The following is a 25,368-nucleotide window of genomic DNA, read 5'->3' on the forward strand; positions in this document are numbered from 1 at the left end:
TATTGATATAATTAAATTTATCATAACCCATCCACCTAAACTTTTAAGTTCATCGATAATTTAACAAGCATAGCTCGAGCTATGATTATTGCTAATGAACTTACGTGGGGGCAATGGTAATGACCAGTAACCTTCTTTGTAACTCATCACAAGTGTTGATACAAAATCTTCCCAAAATGGGAACCTCCACTCTTTAGGTTAGCTATCCTTCTACACCTGCCATAGAACACTAATAGATATCCATGAACAACTTGGTAAACATCAGTAAAACAGTAGTCACATACCCATGAACGCCATAGAACTAGCACATAGCCCTTGATTTGTTGATATTACTCCAAAAAGCTTCCCTACTAACTTATCGTTCAATCACCTCGAACTACCGTCACTCTGTCTTGCACCTGTTGTCAATGGAAGACGGGGCCAATGGAAGGGGAGAAGAGCTCGGTAGAGCTTGCCGATCCTCTCGTGGTTCGAATTTCTCGCCTGATGAATTGCTGATATCCTCTTGCTTTTTACATAAAGATGATCATACTTTCTAAAGTTTTGTATATTTGTTCTGCATTGGGATGTGACATGTCAAAAGAATAGAATTGATAAACATGATTATCAACCTCAATCCAACTGCAACCTGGTATTTTGTAAGCATTTTGCTCCTTCAAAAGTTTCCGAACCTTACGAACCTCGTCCCAGTTTTCAAGCTCGGCGTATATATTTGCTAGCATAATTCTATAACCGCCATTTTCTGGATCCATCTCGATCAACTTTTTAACCGAGTATTCAGCTAAATCTAGACGGCCATGGATTTTGCATCCATTTAGTAAAGAACCCCATACAACTTCATCTGGTTCAATATTCATTCCCCTCACAACTTCCATTGCTTCCTCGAACCGCCCTGCACGACCAAGAAGGTCGATCAAGCACCCAAAGTGTTCGATCTGAGGCTCGATGTCGTAATCCTGCCTCATCATTTTGAAGTATGAGTAACCCTTTTCAACTAATCCTCCATGAGTACAAGCATTCAACACACCCACAAAAGTAACCGCATCTGGCTGCACGCCATCCCTACATTGAACTAACTCTAAGAACAAATCAATTGCACTTCCACTATGACCATGGAGTGCAAGACAATTTATCAAGGAATTCCATGATGTCAAGCTTTTTAAAGTAATCATATCGAAAACTCTCCTAGCAACTTTCAAATTGCCACATTTCCCATACATATCTAACAGAGCATTTGAGATAAATGAATCTTGACCAAGATAAGTTTTGAAAACATAACCATGAATCCACTTACCAAGATGAAGCATCCCAGTATGTCCACAAGAGGATAGTGCAGATGCAACTGTGATCTTATTCGGCTTGGTTTCACGCTCCTTATTACCCTCCAAAGCCAATGAAACCATTCTTTTGAACAGCCCAATTGCTTCACAGAAGAATCCATTTTGAGCACATCCAGCAATAAGAGCATTCCAAGCAGGGATATCCCTCTCAGGCATACTCTCAAACAACGCCATTGCATTATCAATGTCCCCAAGCCTCGCATACCCTGAAATCATAGCCGTCCAAGACACTACACTTCTCTCAAGCATTTCGTCGAACACCTGTCGGGCAATTCCAATATCCGTACGGAATCTCGAATAGGCATCAACAATGGCCGTTTGGACAACTGGGTATCCACCAAATCCAGATTTCAGAACCTGGGCATGAACCATTTTCGTGCCATTGGACTCCAAAAGCTCAGGGCAGGACTTCAGCACATGGGGATAAATAAAATGGTTGGGTAGAGGAGCTCCTCGGCGGACCATGTTACGGTACAAGAGAAACGCGGCTTTAGAATCGGGCTCCGAGGCATAAGCAGTGATCATTGCAGTATAGAGATAGACATTCGGGGAAGATAGATGATCAAAAATGAAGCGAGAATAACATAAGTCAGTAAGAGTAAGGTTACAGAAGCGAACGAGCTTGAAGGCGTAGAACTGGGTTTGTGAGTGACCGAGAGAAATGAGAAAGCCTTGGAGCTGCTTGAGGTGATTGAGATGGCTGCATTTTTCGAGCACCGATAGAACTAATTGATTCAAATGAGGTTGCATTGGAACAGATGCCATGATTCTTCGTTCTGTAAACGAACTTCGAATAATTTAGTAATGTTTTTGGAATGAAACGAGACAGGTTTGGAAATATAGTACCGTATTTAAAAAAAAAAAAAAAAAAAAAGTTAATATTTGAAGACAAGACAGGTTTTTGACAGGTTTTTGTTCAAAGTTAAGGCTAATGCACTTTTTATGTGTATTTTGTAGACATAGTAAGACTCGTACAAAGATGTTGTCTATAACCTGTGAAATCTTTAGATTGATTTTATGTTGTATTGTTTTACTATTGTATTTTTTGTTTGTTTGATTGTTGGGCAAAATCATGTTTGGGTCTGTCGGGTTTGAATTGGTTCAAGATGTACTATAGAGGGATCAAGTAGTCATCGAACCTCTCCCAACCAAATATTGTAATCTCTCTTGTCTACATGGGTTCAATGCAATTGACTTTCACAATACTTGCTTCCAACATGTTTTCATTGATTTTCCTCGACCACGTTTTCTAAAACTTTTTCTCTCAAAACGTGGTTTGATGCTCGATTATACACTAACATTGTCTACGAAATTTGATTTTGACATGGCTGGCTTGTTCGCTTAGTTAGAGCAAACACCACACAATTATTAGTCCGCTTCATTAGCTCCTAGTCCCATCAAAAGACCAAAACAATGTTGCCACCAAAATAGTTGACTAAGTCTCTATACAAGAGAGCAACGACCTGAGAATCGAGCCGACAATAGAAAAAGAGGAAGACCAAGATAACTCCAAGATGGGTGCGTTGAAATTTCTGTCACCATCCAAAAGAAAGGTCGACCCAAAGGAAGTAATCAAGAAGGGGATAATGTTCGTAGACGTGGCAATAAACTTGCAACCCGCAAAAGCATCCTGGTAGACTCATAATTTCATCTCTGACCAAGAAGCCCGTAAATTGGGAGTCATAATAGAGAAGGACCCTGAAAAATGAAAGATACTAATTCAGAGGTGTTATCAATCTATGGAGTTCCTAAGAGAGTCTCCTTAAAACTGGGGGCTTGTTCAAGAAAAATAGACCTAGTCTTCGTTTGTTTGGATGACTTAGATATGATGCTTGGAATGAATTTCCTACTTAAGCACCTCCCTGCATGCATGAAACTTGAAAAGGTGTAACCACTATTGAACTTGTCCCGAGTGAAGTTAGAGATGTCTTGAATAATTATGCTGACATAATGTCAGAGAGCTTGCCAAAAACACTACCACCTCATTGAGGCATTGATCATGATATCGAGCTTCTCCCTAGGGTCAAACTCTAGCAAAAAATGCATATCGGATGGCTCCATTAGAGCTAGCCAAACTGAGAAGGCAACTAGACGAGTTGTTGGCTGCAGATTCATCTCCCCCGCAAAGGCACCCTATGGGGACCCATGCTATCTTAGAAAAAGAAGGATGAGACGTTACATATGTGATAGACTATCGAGCCTTGAACAAAGTGACAATACATAACAAATATCTCTTACTAATAATATCTGACTTATTTGACCATTTTTCACTAGGCCAAAATACTTCACGAATCTAAACTTATGATTAGGATACTACGAAATACGCATTGGTGAGGGACATGAACCCAAGAAAATGTGTGTAACGAAATATGGGGCTTTTGAGTTTTTAGTAATGCCCTTCGGCCTGATGAACCCCCAGCTATGTTTTGTACGTTGATGAACCCGCATGTTAGGATTGTTATAAAGAAGTCTCAATGTAAGAGACCTTCTTATTGAAGCTAAACCGATATCGTATAAATGTTTCTTGTCATGCTTATTGATCCTGATAGATAAATATTTTGTGACTAAATGCATGCATGTTATTTTTTTAATGCAATGAGTCTGCTAAGAGTTACAAGCGACTTGTGATCACATGAGGTAATTTATGATATATTATTATATGTGGTGTGTATCGGAAAACAAGCTGCTAATGGTCACGAAAGAGTGATTGCTAAAAAAATCGTTTTTGGTGAGTAAATTACTCAAGGTGTGCTTCAATAATCAACCACTAAGCTCCTTCGATGATAGTTTTCCAAATATAAAAAACAGTGGAATTTATGTGATTAATGGTAGAAATTGGAATTACCATTAATGAGACATCATGAGCAATAAAAAATTCCGACAAAAATTACAGAAAATCCACAATATCCATTGGAGAACTCAAATCGAGCGTGGACGAAGAATTGCTTACCATGAGGGTTTCTCCTTGAAACTCTCCCAATTTCATCTTCCCCTCCTTCGCTCCTCTCCCTGTTTTCTCTCCCAAATCCCACACTCCTCATCCTCACAATCATAAAATATTCCACACCCTTCTCTTTCTCAATAAATTAACATTCTCCTTGCCAAGTTTGTACTCTTTCATTTGATGCGCACTTTTTTCGTCGATTTGTCCCTCTCTCTCTGTTCTTGAGATTTAGAGCTTGAACTGAATTGGATTTCATCTGGGTTCTTGACGAACGATCTTATTTGTTCATCTTTGTTGGATTATATACAAATTTCTCATGTCTGGCAGTGGTGGAAGTGCGATCTTGAAATGGAAGAAGTTGCAGGCAATAAGGCTGCTCTGTTTCTCAAATCACAATTACCGCACGACCCAGATTTGCCCCATTTCGACCCATCTCAATTATCTTCATGTTTCGAGTTATCGCCGGCGGGAATCGTTTATCGGCGTTCAGGAGCGGTACAAATGGGACAACGGCGGGTCTGGTTCCGATGATTTCAATTCACAGTCGAATAACACAGGTACTCCAATCCGTAAGATTCGGGCTGAGGCCAATTGTCCACGTTGTTCCAAGCATATGGATATCATCTTCTCTAGCCGCCATTTCCCAACCCTTAATCCTCCTTCTGGTGATGCTCCTCCCAAGGCTGCTGGAGGAAGAGAAGCCTACGAGGCTGTTAATTTGTGCCCCAGTTGCAAATCCGCTTACTATTTCCGCCCTTACAAGATCGCTCCTCTACAGGGCAGCTTCATTGAGATCGGTAATCTGAATTCCAAACCGAAGACCGCAGTAAAAAGGATCACTAGCAAAGATGGTAAAGGTAATGCCATGATCGGTACTTCAGATGAAAATTATGCGAGTGGTAGGCTGAGAGTCTCGTTATTCGAAACTATGAGATCGTCTGGTGGAGAACCGCCTGAAAATTGGCCTCCTGGACCTCCCCCCGTCAATGGGTTGGCGGTGCATTCTCCTCCGGGACCGCCGTTTGTTCCTGGTGTGAACTTCGTTCGGGCTACAGGTCCCGGTGGAAACACCTCCGGTTCTGGTGGAAATGGCGCTGGTGATGGTAAGAAGAGTGAGTGGGGTGGATCGAATTTGGGGAAGGATCTACCAACTCCAAAAGAGATTTGCAAGGGTTTGGACAAATTTGTTATTGGCCAAGAAAAAGCCAAGAAGGTCTGCATACTCTTTTTCAGTGATCTGATAGAATTATCATTTGTATGCATTTCATCGTGGCTTTTCTGCATAAAAATGGACATATCATTGCAGTTAATTGTGCCCAGCTTGTCATGTTTTAATTTCTTTCTAAATTTCTCCAATCATTTGGTCTTTGAAGTTTGACCACGTTCTAGCACATCGATAACTAGGAGCGAACGAATGTAAGCTATAATATTCAGTGCTGAAGAACATTGTTTTGCAAATTTAGGTGACTGTTGTTGCAAGGGGAAGTTATGTCATTATTTTGTGAACCATTGTTAAATTTTGAAGTCAGCATTCTTTATCTTTCTCAGATACTCTCTGTGGCTGTACATAACCATTACAAACGAATATATCATGCTTCCTTGCAAAAAGGGTTAGTTTTTTTTCTATAACATTTGCATCAAAATTATTCTTTTGTGAAAATATTTCCTTTCAGTTCGTGTCCATGAGTTAGCTGCTATTGTTGTTGTGGATTTGTGTTGCAGGTCGGGAACTGAATCAGGTACCCAAGATCGGATAGATGATGATGATAACGTAGAGTTAGAAAAGAGCAATGTTCTTTTGATGGGCCCAACAGGCTCTGGTATGAACTTATACGCTTATCGAGTTCCAATGTATTATCTCTGATTGTTATTGGCATAATATTATGCATCCACAATGCATTGAAGCCTCGTTCTAATTTTTGCAAATTGTAATATAGGGAAGACACTCCTTGCAAAGACTTTGGCTCGATTTGTGAATGTGCCATTTGTCATTGCTGATGCTACAACTTTAACACAGGTGAGTTTCTTTCTCTCTTTGTTCCTTTTCGGAATGATTTATAGGAAACTGTAAAATATGATGGTGTTCGTATGTTTACTGTGAGCTTCTGGCAAATCCTAGTCATCATCTTGTGCCCTTTCTTCCTTTGTGAATAATTTCATGTTCACCCATTTATGATTTGCTAAACTTGATAACTTCTGTATGAAGTCATGAAGTTAAGGTTTGCCATACTGATAAAAATTCATAGTTTCTTCGGACTAGAAAGCATACCGCCTTTTACGGTTTTGCTTATACGTTCTTTTTTTAATTATTTGAAACAAAGGGTAGCTCAGTTGCAGCAGAATTCTTGGGATGATTGGGTATGTCTTAGGTTGATGCTCAGCAGGATAAGAGACTAGCAACTAAACGGTAAAGAATGGGAGAGTGCTTTTATGTCAGATGGAGATATCCGAACTTCATGATATTAGTTCTTTCTTGTACCCCTACTCAATGATGAGGTGCTTTAAGCCATGTGATTTAAAAGTGTTAAGAAACTTCCCTTTTCTATCTCAAAATACTGACCAAAGTAGCTTTTCTCCGTTCGGAGTATCAAGTTTTGGTTCCCTAGAGACTTCCTTGAGAGCCAGGATTGAAATGTTATGCAGTGTTTCTTTTATGAAAGATAACCACACATTATTGTATACATATTTTCTTTTGCAATCCCCACTGGGATCAGGTGGAAGATTACAATTATTTATATAGGTAGCCCTAACCTACAAAGTGGAAGTAGATTATGTGGAAAAATTGATAAGAGATCAAAGAGAATTGTATGGTTAATGTGTTGGGTACTGTGGCTCCAATGACATCATTAAACTTTTCAGTATTAATCTACTTTCTTTTCACCATTTATAGGCTTCTAATTCCATTTGATGTGCGCTGGTCTTTTTGTGAAGAGATATGTCTTGATTGTTGCATAAAAGGTGCCTAAAAGTAAAACAAGAAGACTGTGATATCCCACATTGGTTGGGGAGGAGAACAAAACATCCTTTATAAGGGTGTGGAAACCTTTTCCTAGCAAATGCGTTTTAAAGCCTTGAGGGAAAGCCCGAATGGGAAAGCCCAAAGAGGACAATATTTGTTAGCGGTGAGCTTGGACCGTTATAAATGGTATTAGAGCCACAGACACTGGGCGATGTGCCAACGAGGAGGCTGTTCCCCGAAGGGGGATAGACACGAGACGGTGTGCGATGTTGGTCCCCGGAGGGGGGTGGACTTGGTGGGGATCCCACATCGATTGGAGAAAGGAACGAATGCTAGCGAGGACGCTGGGCCCTGAAGGGGGGTGGATTGTGATATCCCACATGGGTTGGGAGGAGAACGAAACACCCTTTATAAGGGTGTGGAAACCTTTCCCTAGCATATGCGTTTTAAAGCCTTGAGGAGAAGCCTAAAAAGGAAAGTCCAAAGAGGACGATATCTGCTAGAAGTGGGCTTGGGCCGTTACATAAACTGTCTTGGAGTTGCAGGATTTGTTTGGAGGAGGAGAAGACATGGATATCGATTCCATTAGATTCAATGTTTACCTATAAAATAATGTTAATATATGCACTCATTGTTAGGAAAGGAAAACAATGGAGACCTTTGATCCTTTTTACCCCTTACTTCTTTCTTGGAGGTTATGGGAACACTTTGAGCTCAGTCGGGCTTCCTTCCTTCCTTCCTTCCTTCCGTTGGTAGAAGTCTCCTATGCCTCTACTATATGCTTTTTATGATTTTTGCAATATTTTAGAGATTTAATTCAAATCTAATAATTAAATTTTATTAAATCTCTTTTCTCTTCTAACATAAACCATTTCAGATACAAAAATGCATAGGCATCGTAGGTTAGTTCATTTTCCTTTGAGAAACACTTGCGTCCTGATGGGATTTGTAGTGATCATTCCATTAGTTTTCCAAGGTCTTTCTCCTATAGCTATGTTCGATCTATATAAGTTCTTTCATGATTCTCAATTCCGCTCACAAGTGGTAGGCCTTTCTGTAGCTTCCTTGGTTGGCCTTTTGGGAACAGTTCTTCCTTTCTATACGTTAATTAGTCTGCGTATGTTATATATCATTTTGTTATCAAGCATATGCCTGGAAAAACCAACCATGTGATTAGGCACTGTGTTGGCTATTTGTTGAATGAGAAGATGGTTTTCAAAGATGAGGATGAATGTGGAAGCTGCATGGGATGGAGTTAATTGCTTTACTTATTATTGGTTTTGGAGTGTTAAGTCCTTGTTGTTTGGAATTTCTTCTTCTTGTAGTCGACATAATCAACCTTTCGAAGATAAAGGTTTTCAGTTTTCATTAACGGGTGCCTTATCCTTTTGTTTGTTTCCTCTCAAAAGGGATGCAGGGCAATAAATGTAGAAGCAATCCACTAATTTGATAGTAGAGAACCAGAATACACATTGCTCTAATTTTCTTCATTTTTCCATGTGCTCCAAGCCTCCAACACTAGTTCATACAATATTAGCTTCTTCTCAAGATAATAAAATTTGTTATTGAATTAAGAGAGGATGCATTTACTTTTTGCAGGCTGGTTATGTTGGAGAAGACGTCGAATCGATTTTGTACAAGCTACTTGCTGTAAGTTTCATGTTTAATTTCCTTAACTGTGTTTAGAAATTTCCCTGTAGCTTGCTGATATGGTGTATTAGTGACTTATAATTCAGCTCAACAAACTGAGAAAATGGTAATACCCAAATGACGCCTCTATTTCCAGTTAAATAGGAAACTACCACTAATTTGGATTTTGTCACCAGCTAGCTGACACATAAGCAAATATTTGCTTGGCTTAACTCAACTCGTCCCTTCATCAATGTTGCTTTATGATTGATGAAGTTTTTCCATGCTCTTGATTTTGACGCTGGTTAAAACTCGTGTCATTCTGTTAAAGTTTTTCTTCCACAAGATCATATGCCTTTTTTGGCATACAGAAATAGATCTATGTCATTTTGTCACCATTGTTGTTAAACTGATTGGATGCTTGATGACTGTTTTAGTGCAAGACATTTGGTTCTTACAAATATTTGTCAGCACTGAACAGTCCGCTTACTTTATAATTATCCAGATCTTGCTAACTAATCTATGAGCTGCTGATATTGATGCACATTTTATATTGATTTAGGCAGCAGAATTTAATGTACAAGCAGCTCAACAAGGGATGATTTACATTGATGAAGTTGACAAGATAACAAAGAAGGTTTTCACGATTCTTCAATTAATCAATTGTTTTCTTTATTTAGATCTACTATATCAACATAAACCACTGGTATTCTTCTTCTTAGGCTGAGAGTCTAAATATTAGCAGAGATGTTTCTGGTGAAGGCGTTCAACAGGCATTATTGAAGATGCTAGAAGGAACTGTGAGTTGATTAAACTTTATCACTTCCAGTGCATTACTTTTTCCAATTTAACATGTTAACGGAAAAATTGTTATGCCATTTCAGGTTGTACATTTTTTTTGTTCTTTTTTGTGTACATCTTTTACTATTGGCGTCAGTTAACAAATTTATACATAAAATATCACTGGAGATGGCGATCGTAATATGTCCATGGGCATGCAGTTTCTTATTGTGTAGTGAGTTGGCTTACATTTAACGGTTTACATATACCGGTTTGCATGTAACGTACCATATTATTTCTCATGATCCGACTGTTTTTGGTGATTTAAGAACGAGGAAGGCTGAGATTATGGAAAGAATTAGAAGAGGAGGATAGGATTCTTCCCATAGAGTTGAGGAAGGAAAAAGTTTCCTTGAAAAATGAGTTTGAAACACTTGTTAGGAGGAAGGATATAAGCTTGAGACAGAACAAAGTCCGATTAGATTAGGGAGGAGGATGAAAATTCCTCCTTTCACAATGTAGTGAGAGGTAGGAGGCGTAAGAATAGTGGGACTTTCGTTTTGGAGGATCGGGATATTGAGTGAGAGATAGTTTATTATTTTTCTACTCTCTATGCCTCTCCTTTTGATCTCTAGACCGCTTGTGGGAGGTTTTGACTGGAGTCCATCTGAACCCCCCTTTACTCTAGCTGAAATTTGCAAAGTGGTCTTCAGCGTTGACAAGAACAAAATCCAGGTTGAATGGCTTCACAATGACATTTTTCAAGATAGTTGGGAGTTGTATTAAAAAGATTTTCGTTGGATTCCATGAAAGGGGCATTATTGATTCTAGGATGAGTGAGACGTGTGTGTTGTATCCCTACGAAAGATAAGACTAACACAGTTAAAGACTTTACACCCATTAGCCTGTACTTGTTTATATAAGATCATAGATTGAGGAAGGTCCTTCTAGTACCGTCTCTAAATCTCGAGGCTTTTATATAGCTAGAAGACAAATCTTAGACAGTGTTGATAGCTAATGAAGCCATTGAAGACCATAGGAAGCAAATAGAAGGGGTTATCTTCAAAGTTGAATTAGAGAAAGCTTTTGACCATCTGGATTGAACCTTCTACGATAATGTTGGGAGGAGGAGTGTGATGTCCCACATTGGTTGGGGAGGAGAACAAATCACCCTTTTTAAAGGTGTGGAAACCTTCCTCTAGCAAACACGTTTTAAAGCCTTGAGGGGAAGCCCGAAAGGGAAAGCCCAAAGAGGACAATATCTGCAAATAGGATTGTGATGTCCCACATTGGTTGGAGAGGAGAACAAATCACCCTTTATAAAGGTGTGGAAACCTTCCCTTAGCAGACACGTTTTAAAGCCTTGAGGGAAAGCCCGAAAGGGAAAGCCCAAAGAGGACAATATCTACTAGCGGTGGATCTGGGTCGTTACAAGGAGTTTAGGTTTAAGTGGAGATCTTGGATCTAGAATTATGTAAGATTTGCAAACTTCTCAATCATTGTTAATGGGAGGCCTAGATGATAGATTCTTGCTTCTGGGGGTCTTAAACAAGGGAATCTTGTCACTTTTCCTCTTTATACTAGTGATAGATGTATGGTATAGAATTGTGTCAGTTAGAGTGGATAGGGGGCGGTGGAGGGGTTTAAGGTGGGAAAGGAGTCAATTCATTTGACTCCATCTTTAGTTTGCCAATGACATTCTTTTCTTCCATTCAGGCCGTGATAGCTCTCTCGTTAATCTTAATGGGCTCTTGTCGTTCTTTGAAGCTATTTTTAACCTTAAGATTAACCGGGGTAGAAGTTCCATCATTGATCCCAATTGTTGCTCTACCGAATCAAGTTCTTGGGCTTCTTCACCTGCATGTGAGGTGACTCAATTTTCATTCACTTATCTTGGGCTGCCATTGGGAGGTAATCTGCTGAGTCACATTTACATGGTCGGGTGAACACTATGTATTAGGTCCAACGCCACTCTTCCTTTTTAGTACAACTGCAATGATGCATTCTCTGTAGACAACTGGAGGAGGACCTTCACCACCTTCTATGGGATTGTCATTTTGCACCGTCAATTTGGAGAAGATGGTCGAGGGCTTTTGGTTTACATGTGGCTTGGAGGAGAGATTGCTTTTCTATGATTGAGGAGGTCCACTTGTGTTCGATTTTCTGTAAGAAAGGCAATGTGTTGTGGCAAACTAGGTTTTTTTTTAGAGAAATATTAGAATTTTTGAGAGGAGGATAGATCGAGTAAGGAGGTACAGGAGGAGCTCACTTTCTTTTTAGTGTTTTTTTTGCACGCCCTTGTTTTCTTTCATTAATTATCTATGTAATCTTCCATAGAACACATGGGTCGAGTATATCTTGTTTTTGCGTATCATTTTTTATTTTTTTTCAAAATTTATTACCATTACATTTTGTGTATATAGTCGAATTTTGCTATAGTGTAGGGAGAGGCTTGTCTTTTTATCAGCTTGATATGATTCGCTTGGCTTGAAGTTCTTTTAATGGGGCGGGGACCGGCTCCTTGCCCCGTGAAGCTCTTTATTGAGGACTACTTTTGTGATTATTTTGTATGCCACTGTACATTTCTATGAAAGCTTGGTTTCTTAAGAAAAAAGTTGTTATCATTCCATTATGTGTAATAATTTCACTGCATAATTATGTTATGGTTGGTAAGTGCTAAATATGATTTTGAACTTTCATAGACCTCATAAAAGAACGAAATAAGGAAGATCTACCTGAGGCATTCCAAGAGTTTTTAAAGAACGAAATTTTTAACAAGGGGACGAACAAAACGTACGTTAACTTTGGTTCCAAAGAAGAGTGAGGTGTTGAAAGTGAGCGACTTTAGACCTATCAGTCTTGTTACTTCCCTTTATAAAACCGCGGTCATAATTCTTGGAGAGCGACTAAGAAATGGTTTTCCCTATACCATGGATGATACACAAATGCCTTTTCTGGAGAGGAGGCAAATTCTTGATGCAATCTTGCTTCCTGCTGAATCTATTGATGATCTGGAAGAGTTGAGGCTTCATAGTGAAATCAGCTTACTTGGCATTGCAAGAAAAGAGAGGACTTTTGAGAAAAGAGATCTTCTCTTTAAGTTGGGGAGGTTCGGTACCCGAAAGGGCGATTCCTCCTTTGGAAAGTTGCTCACAGCAGCATTAATACTCATGATAAGATGCAAAGAAGATATCCTAACCTTAATATCTCCCCTACCTATGCAAAAGAGAGTGGAACTACTTTGGTAACTTATTCTGTCTAAATTGGTGACACTGTTTGGCGTTAGATCAGTGGCTGGTGGAGTCTTTGAGCTGCTGGGGATTGAAAGACAAAGTTCGTATTATGATCAAATACTGCGAAGGCTATTTTGTGTCTTATTTGGGACGAAAGAAGTGCTAGAATTTTTCAGATAAATACAATTCTTTTGATTGTTTTTGTGACCTTATACAGTTCACGGTCTCAGGAGTAGCCATTTAGATTGGGAGTTTTTTTTTGGTAAGTTCGTAGGGAAGGGGCGTCTTGTTCTTCGGCCCGCTAAGCTGATCTTCTTGATGTTCTGGAATGAAATATTTTCTGTTTCTTATAAAAATCTTGATCTTTTGAAATGAAAGGTTTTCAAAAGATCAAGATTTTTATATAAAAAAGTGCCTTTTAAGAACCGTTTCCTTTTGCACTTTCTCTTTTATACATCGAACGGTTTAAGACTACGTGGTTTCTCCATTGAAGGTATTGAAGATCGAGAGCGATTTCTCCTAATGTGGGTTCTTAAGGAAAAAATCCAGTCTCTAAGCCCTGTCCCAAGTCCAACACTAAACACTATAAGAATTAAGAAACACATTGCATGATTTGTTTATGTTGTCATTTAAAGATCCAAATTTTGTATTATTTTTAACTTATATTTCCCCATCCTAAATTCTGGGTATGAATTGTTGTCAGATAGTAAATGTTCCTGAGAAGGGGACGAGAAAACATCCTCGCGGTGATAACGTTCAGGTAATATATACGAGAAAACATACTCTCTAGTTTCTTTTATTCGCGTGTATGCAAGTGTTTTAATGTCTTGCAACATTTCTTCATGATAACCTTTCTAGATGCTGTAAGTTTAGTATGGTAATGATGACATATATGTGTGTATTTTTTGGAACCATTGTTTTTCTTTGTCAGATATTTCTGAGGAAATTTGTTTATCTTTGCTTAGAGAGAACTTTACACGTATGACATGTACACATATACACACATAAATAGAATAAACAGGGAAAAATTGAGACCCGAGGTAAGAAGCAAAGATCCACGTAGTAGGAGCACCAGTTGGGGTCACTCAAGATTTCATGTGCTGCAAGCTGCAAGCATAAGCCAAGACTCGAAATGATGGGTAAAAAGAGAGTTACTGTGTAGGAGTGAGATCCCATATCGGTTGGAGAGGGGAACGAAACATTCTTTATAAGTGTGTGAAAACCTCTCTCTAGCAGATGCGTTTTAAAACCTTGCGGGGAACCCGAAAGGGAAAGCCCAAAGAATTGAGACTTGAGGTAAGAAGCAAAAGATCCACGTAGGAGCACAAGTTTGGGGTCACTCAAGACTTCATGTGCCTACAAGGTGCGAGCATAAGCTCAAGGCTGGAAACGATGGGTAAAGAGAGAGTTATATGTAGGTGTGAGATCCCACATCTTTTGGAAAGGGAAATGAAGCATTCTTTATAAAGTTGTGGAAACTTCTCCCTAGCAAACGCGTTTTAAAATCTTACAGGGAAGCTTGAAAGGAAAAACCCAAAGAATTGAGACCTGAGGTAAGAAGCAAAGATCCACGTAGGAGCACAGGTTTGGGGTCACTCAAGACTTCATGTGCCTACAAGGTGCGAGCATAAGCTCAAGGCTGGAAACGATGGGTAAAGAGAGAGTTATATGTAGGTGTGAGATCCCACATCTGTTGGAAAGGGGAACGAAACATTATTTATAAAATTGTGGAAACCTCTCCCTAGCATACGCGTTTTAAAATCTTGAGGGGAAGCCTGAAAGGGAAAGCCCAAAGAGGACAATATCTGCTAGCGGTAGGCTTGGGCCGTTACAGTAAGGTAGTGTGGGTGAATGTTTAAGTCAATCATCAAACCTTGTGTGTTGTGAAAGTACTAAGTCTTGAGTCTATCACTTGTAGACATTTATAGCTCTCAATTATAATCTGAGAATAATCCCTTGTAGACATTCACTCCCTGCTGTACTTATATTTTCAGATATAGTTTCATAGAGACTTCTTGTTGTGCATACAATCCCTTTATGGGGTTTGATGTTGGCTATTGCTTTGAAAATGTGCAGATAGATACAAAAGATATTTTGTTCATATGTGGTGGAGCGTTCATAGATCTTGAAAAGACAATCTCTGATAGACGGCAAGATTCTTCTATCGGTTTTGGCGCGCCTGTTCGTGCTAACATGAGAATGGGAGGGGTTACGAGTGCTGCTGTTACATCTTCGTTGCTGGAAACGGTGAGAACGAAAGCCCTTTGGATTTGTTGGCATAGTCAATGAATATTACTTTATTTTTGGGATGATACGTCCCCTCAACAAAATGCCCGAGTCCCTTTAAAGTTTGTCTAAACGTTCTATTTCGTGCTTTCCAGGTTGAGAGTTCTGATCTTATAGCATATGGTCTCATACCAGAGTTTATAGGGCGTTTTCCAATTCTTGTTAGCTTATCAGCCTTGACTGAAGAACAGCTTGTCCAGGTATCAGTCATTATTTCTTTATTGTTGTTCATCTAGAACACCACAACTGAAAGAAAGAACTTTGTTAGAGATCTCTAATATTTAGTTCAGAATTTTGTTTACTTGAAATATGGTCTGAATTGTCCCCTTTTGCACATGGGAAAGCCCGAAAGGGAAAGCCCAAGGAAGATAGTATCTGTTAGCAGTGAGGAGGCTGAGCCCCGAAAGGGGTAGACACGAGGCAATGTGCCAGCAAGGATGCTGGGCCCAGAAGGGAGATGGATTTGGTGGGAGTCTCATATCGATTGGAGAAAGGAACGAGTGTTAGCGAGAACGTTGGACCTCGAAGGGGATGGATTGTGAGGTCCCACATCGGTTGGAGACGAGAATGAAACACCCTTTATAAGGGTGTGGAAACCTCTCCCTAGCAGACACATTTTAAAAACTTTGAGAGAAACCTCGAAAGAGAAAGCTCAAAGAGGACAATATCTACTAGCGGTGGGCTTGGGTCATTACAAATGGTATCAGAGCCAGACATTGAGCGATGTGCCAGCGAGGAGCCTGAGCCGCGAAGGGGGTAGACACAAGGTGGTGTACTAGCAGGATGCTGGGCCCCGAAGGGGGGTGGATTGTGAGATCCCACATCGGTTGGGGAGGAGAACGAAACACCCTTTATAAGGGTGTGGAAACCTTTCCGTAGCATACACGTTTTAAAAACCTTGAGGGAAAGTCCAAAGAGGACAATATCTGCTAGCGGTGTGGGCCTGGACCGTTACATAAAACCTCCATTGCTTAGACCTCGAATGAGCTCGAAACCCAAAATATTGTCTGAGTTGATTCTCTTTGGTATTTTCTTTCTATAACCCAAATGAGCTCGAAACTTTACTTGGACCTGCTGTTGTTAACAGGTCCTCACTGAACCGAAAAACGCCCTCGGTAAGCAGTACAAGAAGTTGTTTGGCATGAATAACGTGAGTATTTACTTTCTCATGCAACGATTTCCACGTTTTCCTACACGAATCTCTCTCCAATCATTGTGGAGTAGTAGAACCCTCTTAGTAGAACCGCAATTCGATTTCCAGGTGAAGCTGCATTACACAGAGAAAGCACTGAGACTGATTGCCCAGAAATCAATGGCCAAGAACACTGGTGCCAGAGGCTTGAGAGCCATACTGGAAACCGTTCTTGCAGAAGCCATGTATGAGGTATTGATGCCAAAATCATCCATCTGAATATAGCTCATTACAACATTAGCTCATCTCTATTCTCGAATGGTTTAGATCCCCGATGTCAAGACTGGAAACGAAAGCGTAGACGCCGTTGTCGTTGACGAAGAATCCGTTGGCTCACTAAATTCAAGAGGCTGCGGAGGCAAAATTCTTCGTGGCGATGGAGCGTTGGAGCGGTATCTAGCGGAAACCAAGTCGAAAGAATCAGAGGTACTATTTCTTTCAAATATGGCCTTCATTTTTTATAATAATCACGAACAAGGAATTTCCATACCTCAAGGTTCAATTACAAGGATGAGAGCTAAGAAGCTACAACAAACCTTGTACACTTATATTCAAACTATATGGTGAGCTCATCAAAGGAAATTCTAGTAGACGTTGGAATTTCCTTATATGTTGTGCAAAGTTGAATTTATGGAACTAGTCCAAGGATGACTAATAAGCACATTTCTTGAAGCTCAACTTTGCACTAACATATAAGGGAGGTCTCCAACGTCTTCTAGAATTTCCTTTGATGAGCTCACCATAACTTTGAATACAAGTATACAAGGTTTGTTATAGTTTCTTGGCTCTCGTCCTTATAATTGGACCTTGAGGTATGGAAATTCCTTGTTCGTGGTTCATATCAATTTTGTTCTTTGTTGCAACTAAACAATATGTTTATAGGATAATATGGAGGAAGGCGAGGCAGAGATGTCATCAAGAGCTGTGAGTCTATAGAAACGTGCAAGATAAGGTAACCACGACCGTGATGAAAAGAAAAAGAAAAAAAAAAAAATACATTTCCCCTTTTTGGCTTATGTTATTTTGGGGGAAGAAATAAACAAATATGGTGTAATTATCCCATTGTAACACCACATAGCTCGGGTTAAGTCCATTGTGTTAGGGAGGATGGAAGGAAAAAGGCATTCATCGTTTAGGCTAACATATCTATTATATCTGAGTAATCTGTAAAATGAAAAGGAAATAGCTGCCCATTAAGATGTCTTCTTCCCATTTATTTTATTAAATTATAAATTTAGTCATTGAAATTTCACGACGTTCCTTAAGCTTTTGATTTTGATTATGTTTTGTCGTCGATACTCTTACTTAAATGTTCACGTAGCACAATGTCATTGAAATGGGCACGGAAAATAAGTAATATGTTGTAAATTATTTGTTGTATCCTTTTGGATTTTTAAAACGGGGAGAACATAAGTCAATTGATGAAAGTATCTTGAGCATTCAAAAAAAGGGTTGCTTGTTCGTTCAAAAAGGATTGTATTAAAAGAGAACTATCGGCAAACGATTGAGATTCATTCTAAAGGGTATAGACTATTTCGAGCGAAAAATAGAGGAAATTTTTATTTGATAATTGAAAATCAAGTCTTTATTACTTTTGCCAGGAATGAGAACCTATTCCTAATTAGAACTCGTCTTCAACATGGAAAGACAATGTCCTAACCACGGGACGAAAGAGACCTTCTTTCTTCATATACCTAAGCTCTAAAAATAGAAATAGTTTGTTTTCTTTCTATGTGTGCAATTCGATGATTTTATTTGTGTTTGTGTTGACGAATTCGGAGTGAATTCAACGGGTATGGGGAAACAAAAAGGGTTAGGTTCCTAATTGTGAGCATCAAACTCAAATGTGGCATAAACAATTCCGTAATAGAACCTACAAATCCAGTTTAGTTTGGTTTGGTTTGGTTCGGTTCGATTCGGTTGAACAAGAAAAAGGAGCAATGGAGTTCATGAACATACAAAGGGCTTTAGATACAACTAACCAAACTTATAGTGCTTATCCACAGCAATTGAGACATCCCAAGTGCAGCTCATTCCCGCTGGGAACACAACCAAATCCCCAGCGCCAACCTCAACCCCCTCATCTGAGCCTGCTGGAGTAACCTTGACCTTTCCCTCTAGCAGATAGCATGTCTCCTTGTCCGAATATGTCCATGGGAATTTGCTCGGCCCACACCCCCACCTGTTGGATTCACAATCAAAACATCCAATTAATCAAAAACCCATCTATCCAGTTCATGCTTTCAAGTTCCTGTTGAACAATTTATATATCTTTATTGGTTTTTAAAACAAAAACTAAGGTACTAGTTATGAATTTGGTGACGACCGTTTAGCCATCAACCATTTTGAAATCTACTATTAGGAACTACGGACCTTCACAATGGTCCACTTTCAGCATAAGCTCTCGTGACTTTACTTTTGGTTTCCCCAAAAGGTCTCATATCAATGGAGACGTATTCCTTACTTATATACTCTCTCCCAACAATCTTCAACAATCCTCCCCTCGAACAAAGTACACCATAGAGCCTCCTTTGAGGCCTATGAAGCCCTTGAACATCCTCCCCTTAATCAAGCCTCGACTCTTATCGGGAGCTCTCGAATAAAGTACACATTTTGTTCGACAGTTGAGTCACTTTTGACTACACCTTCGAGGCTACCAATTTCTTTGTTTGATACTCGAAGATTCGATTAGCATGACTAAGTTAAGGGTATGGCTCTGATACCATGTTAGGAACCACGACTCTCCACAATGGTATGATATTGTCCATTTTAAGCAAAAGCTTTCACGGTCTTACTTTTATTTTTCCCAAATGATCTCAAACCAATGGAGATGTATTCCTTTCCTAAGACAAGATGTGGCCTATTTTCCGTGAGTCATTTGACACCCCACATCACAAGATACAAAGTCCTTCAAAAGACCTGGCGTACAATTAAGTTCTGTTATGACTCTACTTTGGCTTGTATGTAGTAAAAGAGAACAGGAATCTTTTTTTGCAGAGGAGACTTGTGTAATAAAAACTTTACATGAAACAATCTCCAAACTTTTGTGTTTTGGAGATCTTAAAAACCAATATGGATAATGGAGTAACAACTTACCCCACACATAGTACGATTCTCAAATGTCGAATAAAGAATTTGTGAGGCATGCTCCACATGCAGTGAGTTGATCATTTATAACATGGTATCAATGCCCTTAACTTAACCATGTCAACAAAATTCTCAAATGTCAAATAAAGAATTTGTGAGTCTCGAAGGTGTAGTAAAAAATGACTCAAGTGTTAAACAAAGATGTACTTTTTTCGAGGGCTCCAGAGAAAGCGTCGAGCCTTGATAAAAGGGAGACGGTTCGAGGATCCCATAGGCCTCAGGCTATATAGTGTACTTTGTTCGAAGGGAGGATTGTTGGGGGAGGATTGTTGGGAGGCTTTATAGTGTACTTTATTTGAGGGGAGGATTGTTGGGAGGGAGTCACTCATTGGCTAATTAAGGAAATGATCATGGGTTTATAAGGAATACATCTCCATTGGTATAAGAGGGAAAACCAAAAGCAAAATCATGAGAGTTTATGCTCAAAGTGAACAATATCATATCATTGTGGAGGTCTGTGATTTATACTATGGTATCAGAGTCGTGCTTTTAACTTAACCATGTCAACATAATTCTCAAATGTCGAACAAGTCGAACAAAGAATTTGTGAGTCTCGAAGGTGTAGTCAAAAGTGACTCAAGTGTCGGACGAAGGTGTACTTTGTTTGAGGACTCTTTAAGAGTCAAGCCTCTATTAAGGAGAGACTGTTCGAGAGCTCCATAGGCCTCAGGGAGGCTCTATAGTGTACTTCGTTTGAGGGGAGTGAGTCCCACCTTGACTAATTAAGGAGAATCTCCATTGGTACGATACCTTTTGGAAAAACCAAAAGCAAAGTTTATGCTCAAAGTGGACAAAATCATATCATTGCGGAGGTCGTGATTCCTAACCGTTCTTAGTTCTTAATCTTAGCGCCCCACCAAACAACCAAACAAGAAATTGCCAACATGCAAACTTACAACCCAGAAGCTTGAAGCGATCAAATATCAAAATAACAACACCTTAAGCATTCAATCATCCATCTATTTATAAACATTCATAAACCCTTAAAACAGATTGAAACCCAATTCCAAAATTGCTAACATCGCTAATATCAAGGCTCGATTATCAAAAGAACAGCCACAGGGGCCATTAACATCAACAACCAGTAAACATTAGGCGGCCGAAACAATGATATTGCAGCAATTAAATGGAGAAAACAATCAAGAAAAGAGATATAGAAATCAAAATACTTGGGCCATTGACGAACGCCGAGTTCAGTAAGCTTAGATTCAGGCGGATTCTTCTCAACCTTGATGCCCAGCCTCTCAGTCGCCATGGAATCGGCTCGAATCTGAAGGGATGGTGCCCTTTTCACGAAGTTCAAAGAGACGTTTCTGGGTTTACTGAGGGAAGTGGGCGGTTTTAAATTTAGTAATGAGAATCCGTTCACTGCGGAAGCCATCGCAACTCCCAAGATCCTCACTATTTGATTTCCCCTATTTTTAGGGCTATATTATCAATTATCCCTTTGCCCATAAATCTGTTCTAATGCCACTTGGAATTGATTTCATCGACTCCTACCTTATCCGGAATTTTTATTTTATTTTATTTTATTTTAACAATTTGAACGTTGAGAAATTTTTGTTAAAATAAGATTAAAAAAAAAAAAAAAAAAAAAAAAAAAAAAAAAAAAAAAAAAAAAAAAAAAAAAANCACAACTGCCTTGATACCAATCGTAACAACCCAGATCCACCGCTAGCAGATATTGTCCTCTTTGGGATTTCTCTTTCGAGCTTCCCCTCAAGGCTTTAAAACGTGTTTGCTAGGGGAAGGTTTCCACCCCTTATAAATGGTGGTTTGTTCTCCTCCCTAACCAATGTGGGACATTAAAAAAAAAAAAAAAAAAAAAAACTCCACCTCTAATGTATAAAAATGCTAAATGAGATGAGAAATGAGAAATGAGAAAGCATGGGTGAGATCACTTATAACAAAATAATTTATAGGGATGTCCATTTACACTTGCACGAACCTATCTCAAATGTAGAGGGGATTCCTTGTTTAGACGGGGAACAAATAGGTTATGACGGATTATTTATAGCTTAATCAATTGTTTTACATAGTAAACAATTGATTAAAAAGCTGGTATATATAATAGATAATTATATCGGTTAAAGCTATATACGGTAAACTGAACTATATATATATATACCCCTTAGGAAGTGCTTTGAAGATGTACATTTTACTATTCTCTCTTGCTATATATACTTGAAGGCATCAATATAAACTTTTAGCCAATATTTCTCCAGTTCTTTGTATTTATCTAGATTGAGTGTGTGAATTATTGTGCGGTCCTAACAATTGGTATCAGAGCTAGGTGAAATTTACCACGATCTGTGAAGATGGAAAGTTCAAAGATTTGAATTAAGAAGTTCGATGGATCCAATTTCGGTTTCTGGAAGATGCAGATTGTAGATTATCTGTATGAGAAAGATCTTTACGAATACCTGTCGAGGGTGAAGCCAGATACCATGAGCACGGAGTAGTGGAAGCTTAAGGATTGTCAGGCCTTAGGGTTGATCTGGTTGATGCTATATAGAAATGTGGCGTTCAACATTATTAAGGAGAAGACAATGTTAGATCTGTTGAAGACATTATCGAATATGTACGAAAAGTCGTCGACTATGAACAAGGTGTATTTGATGCGAAGATTGTTCAATCTACAAATGTCTGAAGGTGGATTTGTTGTTGATCATATAAATGAATTCAATATGATTGTAAATCAACTAAGTTTGATGAAAATTAATTTCGAAGATGAAATTAAAGCATTGATTTGGATGTCATCTTTATCAGAGTCGTGGGATACTGTTGTTGCCACGATCAGCAGTTCCCGAGGATTTGAGAAAGTAAAGTTCGATGAAATCCGAGATGTAGTTCTCATTGAAAGTATTCGCAAGTGAGAAACCATAGATTCATCTGGTAGTATTCTCAATGTTGACCAAAGTGAAAGAAGTAAATCAAAGGGCTCAAACAAAAGTCGATCAAAATCAAAGAACCGTGAAAATTTTATAAACAGACTAAACGTAACGTATTGGAGTTGTGAAGGAAATGGTCACTTTCTGGCAGATTGCACAAGACCAAAGAGGAATCAAAATCAAAGAATCGTAAAAACTTTCCAGACAAACCAAACGTAACGTGCTGGAGTTGTGAAGAAAATGGTCACTTTCGAGCAGATTGTATTGTTGGGTTTTATGTCCTAAAACTCATAGTTTGTAAACAAAAACATATTCTATTTTCAATAAAGTTATTATTGTTGTTTATTCAGTAAAGATTGTTATTGAATAAAGTGAACTTTACGATCATTAATCTAAATCCAATAAACTAAGAACACTCTAGCTATAGTATGATTACTTGAACTATATGTAGAGACATAAGAGTTGATCAAGTTCAAGTATATAGTCAAAATGATCTATAGTATAAGGATAAGGCTGAGTACCTTATTTTGGGGACACTATGGATGCAACCCACTTTTGTATATGATATAAACAATGTGACGAGTGAGTTCGAAGTGTGACGAGTGTGACCTTATTCTAGCTCATATTGGACTAAACCATAGAACAGTGTGACGAGTGAGTTCGAAGTGTTCGAATTCAAATTAGGGAGAATGCGCTATATATATACGATATATTTAACTGCATTTTTGTTTTATTTATGAATTAAATAAAAAGAGAGAATCTGAGATATTTAAATAAAATTTAAATATCTCAATCAAATATGTGTCGGAATTAATTGAGATTGACATTTGAATTAATATTTAATATTAATTAAATAGTTTAATTAATCATTTAATATTACTTTAAATTTGAAATTAATAAGTCAAATGGATGGTTGAATCAAAATGAAGAAAGTCAAAATGTTGACTTCATTTAATGGAAAAATCCATGTTAGTGGAATTTTGAGGTGTCGAAATTTGGTTTAACCAAACTTGCATGGTTGCCAAATAAACCCCACAAATTTGAGTGGAATTTTGAGTGTCAAAATTTGGTCAACTCAAGCATGCATGCTTACCACATAATCGCAAACATTTGAGTGGAATTTTGAGTGTCAAAATTTGGTGATCTCAAATTTGCATGAACATGCAAACATGACTCTATAAATAGAGTGATCATAATACATGAAAGGGGTTATTGTTGGTAAAAAACCTTGAGAAAAACCTCTCACAAACATTCTCTTCATATATACAAACTCCCTCCCAAGTTTAGTTACTCACCAGATTCCACAATCCCGTTCTAAGGCCGGAGGATAGTGGAGAAGACACTAGTGGTGGTTCGAAACCGGTTTGTGAGGAAAAAGGAATTTGAACTACAAAATGTTAGTATTCAAACTTATTAAGTTTTAATACTTATGAACATGCTAGTTATTTACTATAATTGATGTTCTAAAAGTGCCTAAGATCCAAATTGCTTCCGCATGTGTTATATTAGCACCATCTTGTACAAGATCAAAGAGGAAACAAAATCACAAATCGAAGGATGATAATGATTCTATATATTTAGTAGAAGATATTCGGGATGCTCTAATCCTCAGCGTGGATAGTCCAATTGAATCCTAGATTTTGGACTCAAGTGTATCTTTTCATTCGTCTTCAAATATTTCATTCGTCCCCAAATAGAGAGCTGTTTTGAAATTTCAATTATGAAAACTTTGAGAAAGCATATCTTGCCAACAACAAAGAATTGGAGATGGAAGGAAAGGGGATGTCTGCATAAAAACTCCAACAGGAAATCAGTAGACTTTAAATGATGTCAGATAGATTCCTGGTCTCAAGAAGAATCTGATCTCTATTGGTCAGTCGGATGGCACAGGTTATGTAATAGAGTTTGAAAAGAGTTCATGGAAGATTGTGAAGGATGCTATGGTCGTAGCACGTGACACAAAATCTGAAACCTTATACATCACTACAGGATATATAAACATGATTTTTATTGTTGAGGGTGTTTCAAATTCAAGTCTATGACACAATAGACTTGAACATATAAGCATAAAAGGAATGAAGATGTTGGTTGTGAAATAGGTTTTAGAAGGTTTGAAATCTATTGATATGGGACCTTGTGAGAGCTGCGTTATAGGCAAACTGAAATGAGTTACATTCACAAAGAGTGCTAGAGAAATGAAGAAAGTGAGGTTAGAAATGATCCATACAGACGTTTGTGGATCATCTCTAGTTTCATCACTTGGTGGATTAAAGTTCTATGTCATCTTCATTGATGATTTTAGCAGGAAAGTATGAATTTATTTCAAACACAAGTCAGATGTGTTTGCCACCTTTAAGAAGTGGAAAAGTGAAGTTGAAAATAAGATCGGCTTGAAGATCAAATGCCTGAGGTCTAACAATGGAGAAGAGTACGACAAATCAGAATTCAAAGCATTTTGTGCAGTTGAGAAAATTCAATTAACGATGACAGTTCTCGATAAAACAAGATAAAATGGTGTTGCTGAAAGAATGAATAGAAGTTTGAATAAGTGGGCAAGAAGTATGAGGATTCATTCTAGATTGCCAAAAACATTTTGGGTCGATGGTGTAAATACAACCATCTACTTGATCAATAGAGGTTCGTCAATACCCTTGGAGCTCAAGTTGCCAGAAGAGTATGGACAGGAAAAGAACTTAAGTACTCTCACTTTAGAACTTTTGGCTGCACTGCGTATGTTCATGTTGATCCAAAGAAGAGTGACAAGCTTGATGCTGAAGCTATGAAGTGCTACTTTATAGACTATGATTCTGACATGTTCGAGTACAGGTTTTGGGATGACAAGAACAGAAAAGTTCTGAGACATTGTGACGCGACTTTGATGAAAATGTCCTATACAAGAACAAAAAGAAGAAAGGTTCTGGGACAACAAAGCAAGGGGGAGTTGAGGCTGAGTGGTAGAAAAATTCA

At 38.5% G+C, this 25,368-nt stretch overlaps 3 protein-coding genes across 3 annotated transcripts; 1 reads left to right on the forward strand and 2 right to left on the reverse strand.

The window, feature by feature from the left end:
- On the reverse strand, positions 1-2,181 carry LOC111472677 (pentatricopeptide repeat-containing protein At1g33350). Its single transcript, XM_023118280.1, has 2 exons — positions 285-2,181; positions 1-216 (listed from the first exon to the last, which is right to left on the reverse strand). Exon 1 carries the CDS (start codon positions 2,103-2,105, stop codon positions 513-515), a length of 1,593 nt encoding a protein of 530 aa, XP_022974048.1. The 5' UTR covers positions 2,106-2,181; the 3' UTR covers positions 1-216; positions 285-512.
- Positions 2,182-4,238: 2,057 nt separating this feature from the next.
- LOC111472676 (CLP protease regulatory subunit CLPX3, mitochondrial-like) lies at positions 4,239-17,606 on the forward strand. The gene is made up of 14 exons (XM_023118279.1): positions 4,239-5,497; positions 5,833-5,894; positions 6,007-6,104; positions 6,222-6,301; positions 8,843-8,893; positions 9,435-9,509; positions 9,595-9,672; positions 13,589-13,645; positions 14,962-15,132; positions 15,267-15,371; positions 16,259-16,321; positions 16,433-16,555; positions 16,631-16,789; positions 17,246-17,606. The coding sequence occupies exons 1-14, from the start codon at positions 4,601-4,603 to the stop codon at positions 17,297-17,299; spliced, it is 2,073 nt and encodes a 690-aa protein (XP_022974047.1). The 5' UTR covers positions 4,239-4,600; the 3' UTR covers positions 17,300-17,606.
- Positions 17,607-18,176: 570 nt separating this feature from the next.
- Positions 18,177-20,966, reverse strand: LOC111472678. Its single transcript, XM_023118281.1, has 2 exons — positions 20,680-20,966; positions 18,177-18,545 (listed from the first exon to the last, which is right to left on the reverse strand). Exons 1-2 carry the CDS (start codon positions 20,889-20,891, stop codon positions 18,341-18,343), a joined length of 417 nt encoding a protein of 138 aa, XP_022974049.1. The 5' UTR covers positions 20,892-20,966; the 3' UTR covers positions 18,177-18,340.
- Positions 20,967-25,368: the final 4,402 nt, after the last annotated feature.

This window comes from Cucurbita maxima, unplaced genomic scaffold (assembly GCF_002738345.1).
Source record: "Cucurbita maxima cultivar Rimu unplaced genomic scaffold, Cmax_1.0 Cma_Scf00084, whole genome shotgun sequence".
NCBI classification, from domain to species: domain Eukaryota; kingdom Viridiplantae; phylum Streptophyta; class Magnoliopsida; order Cucurbitales; family Cucurbitaceae; genus Cucurbita; species Cucurbita maxima.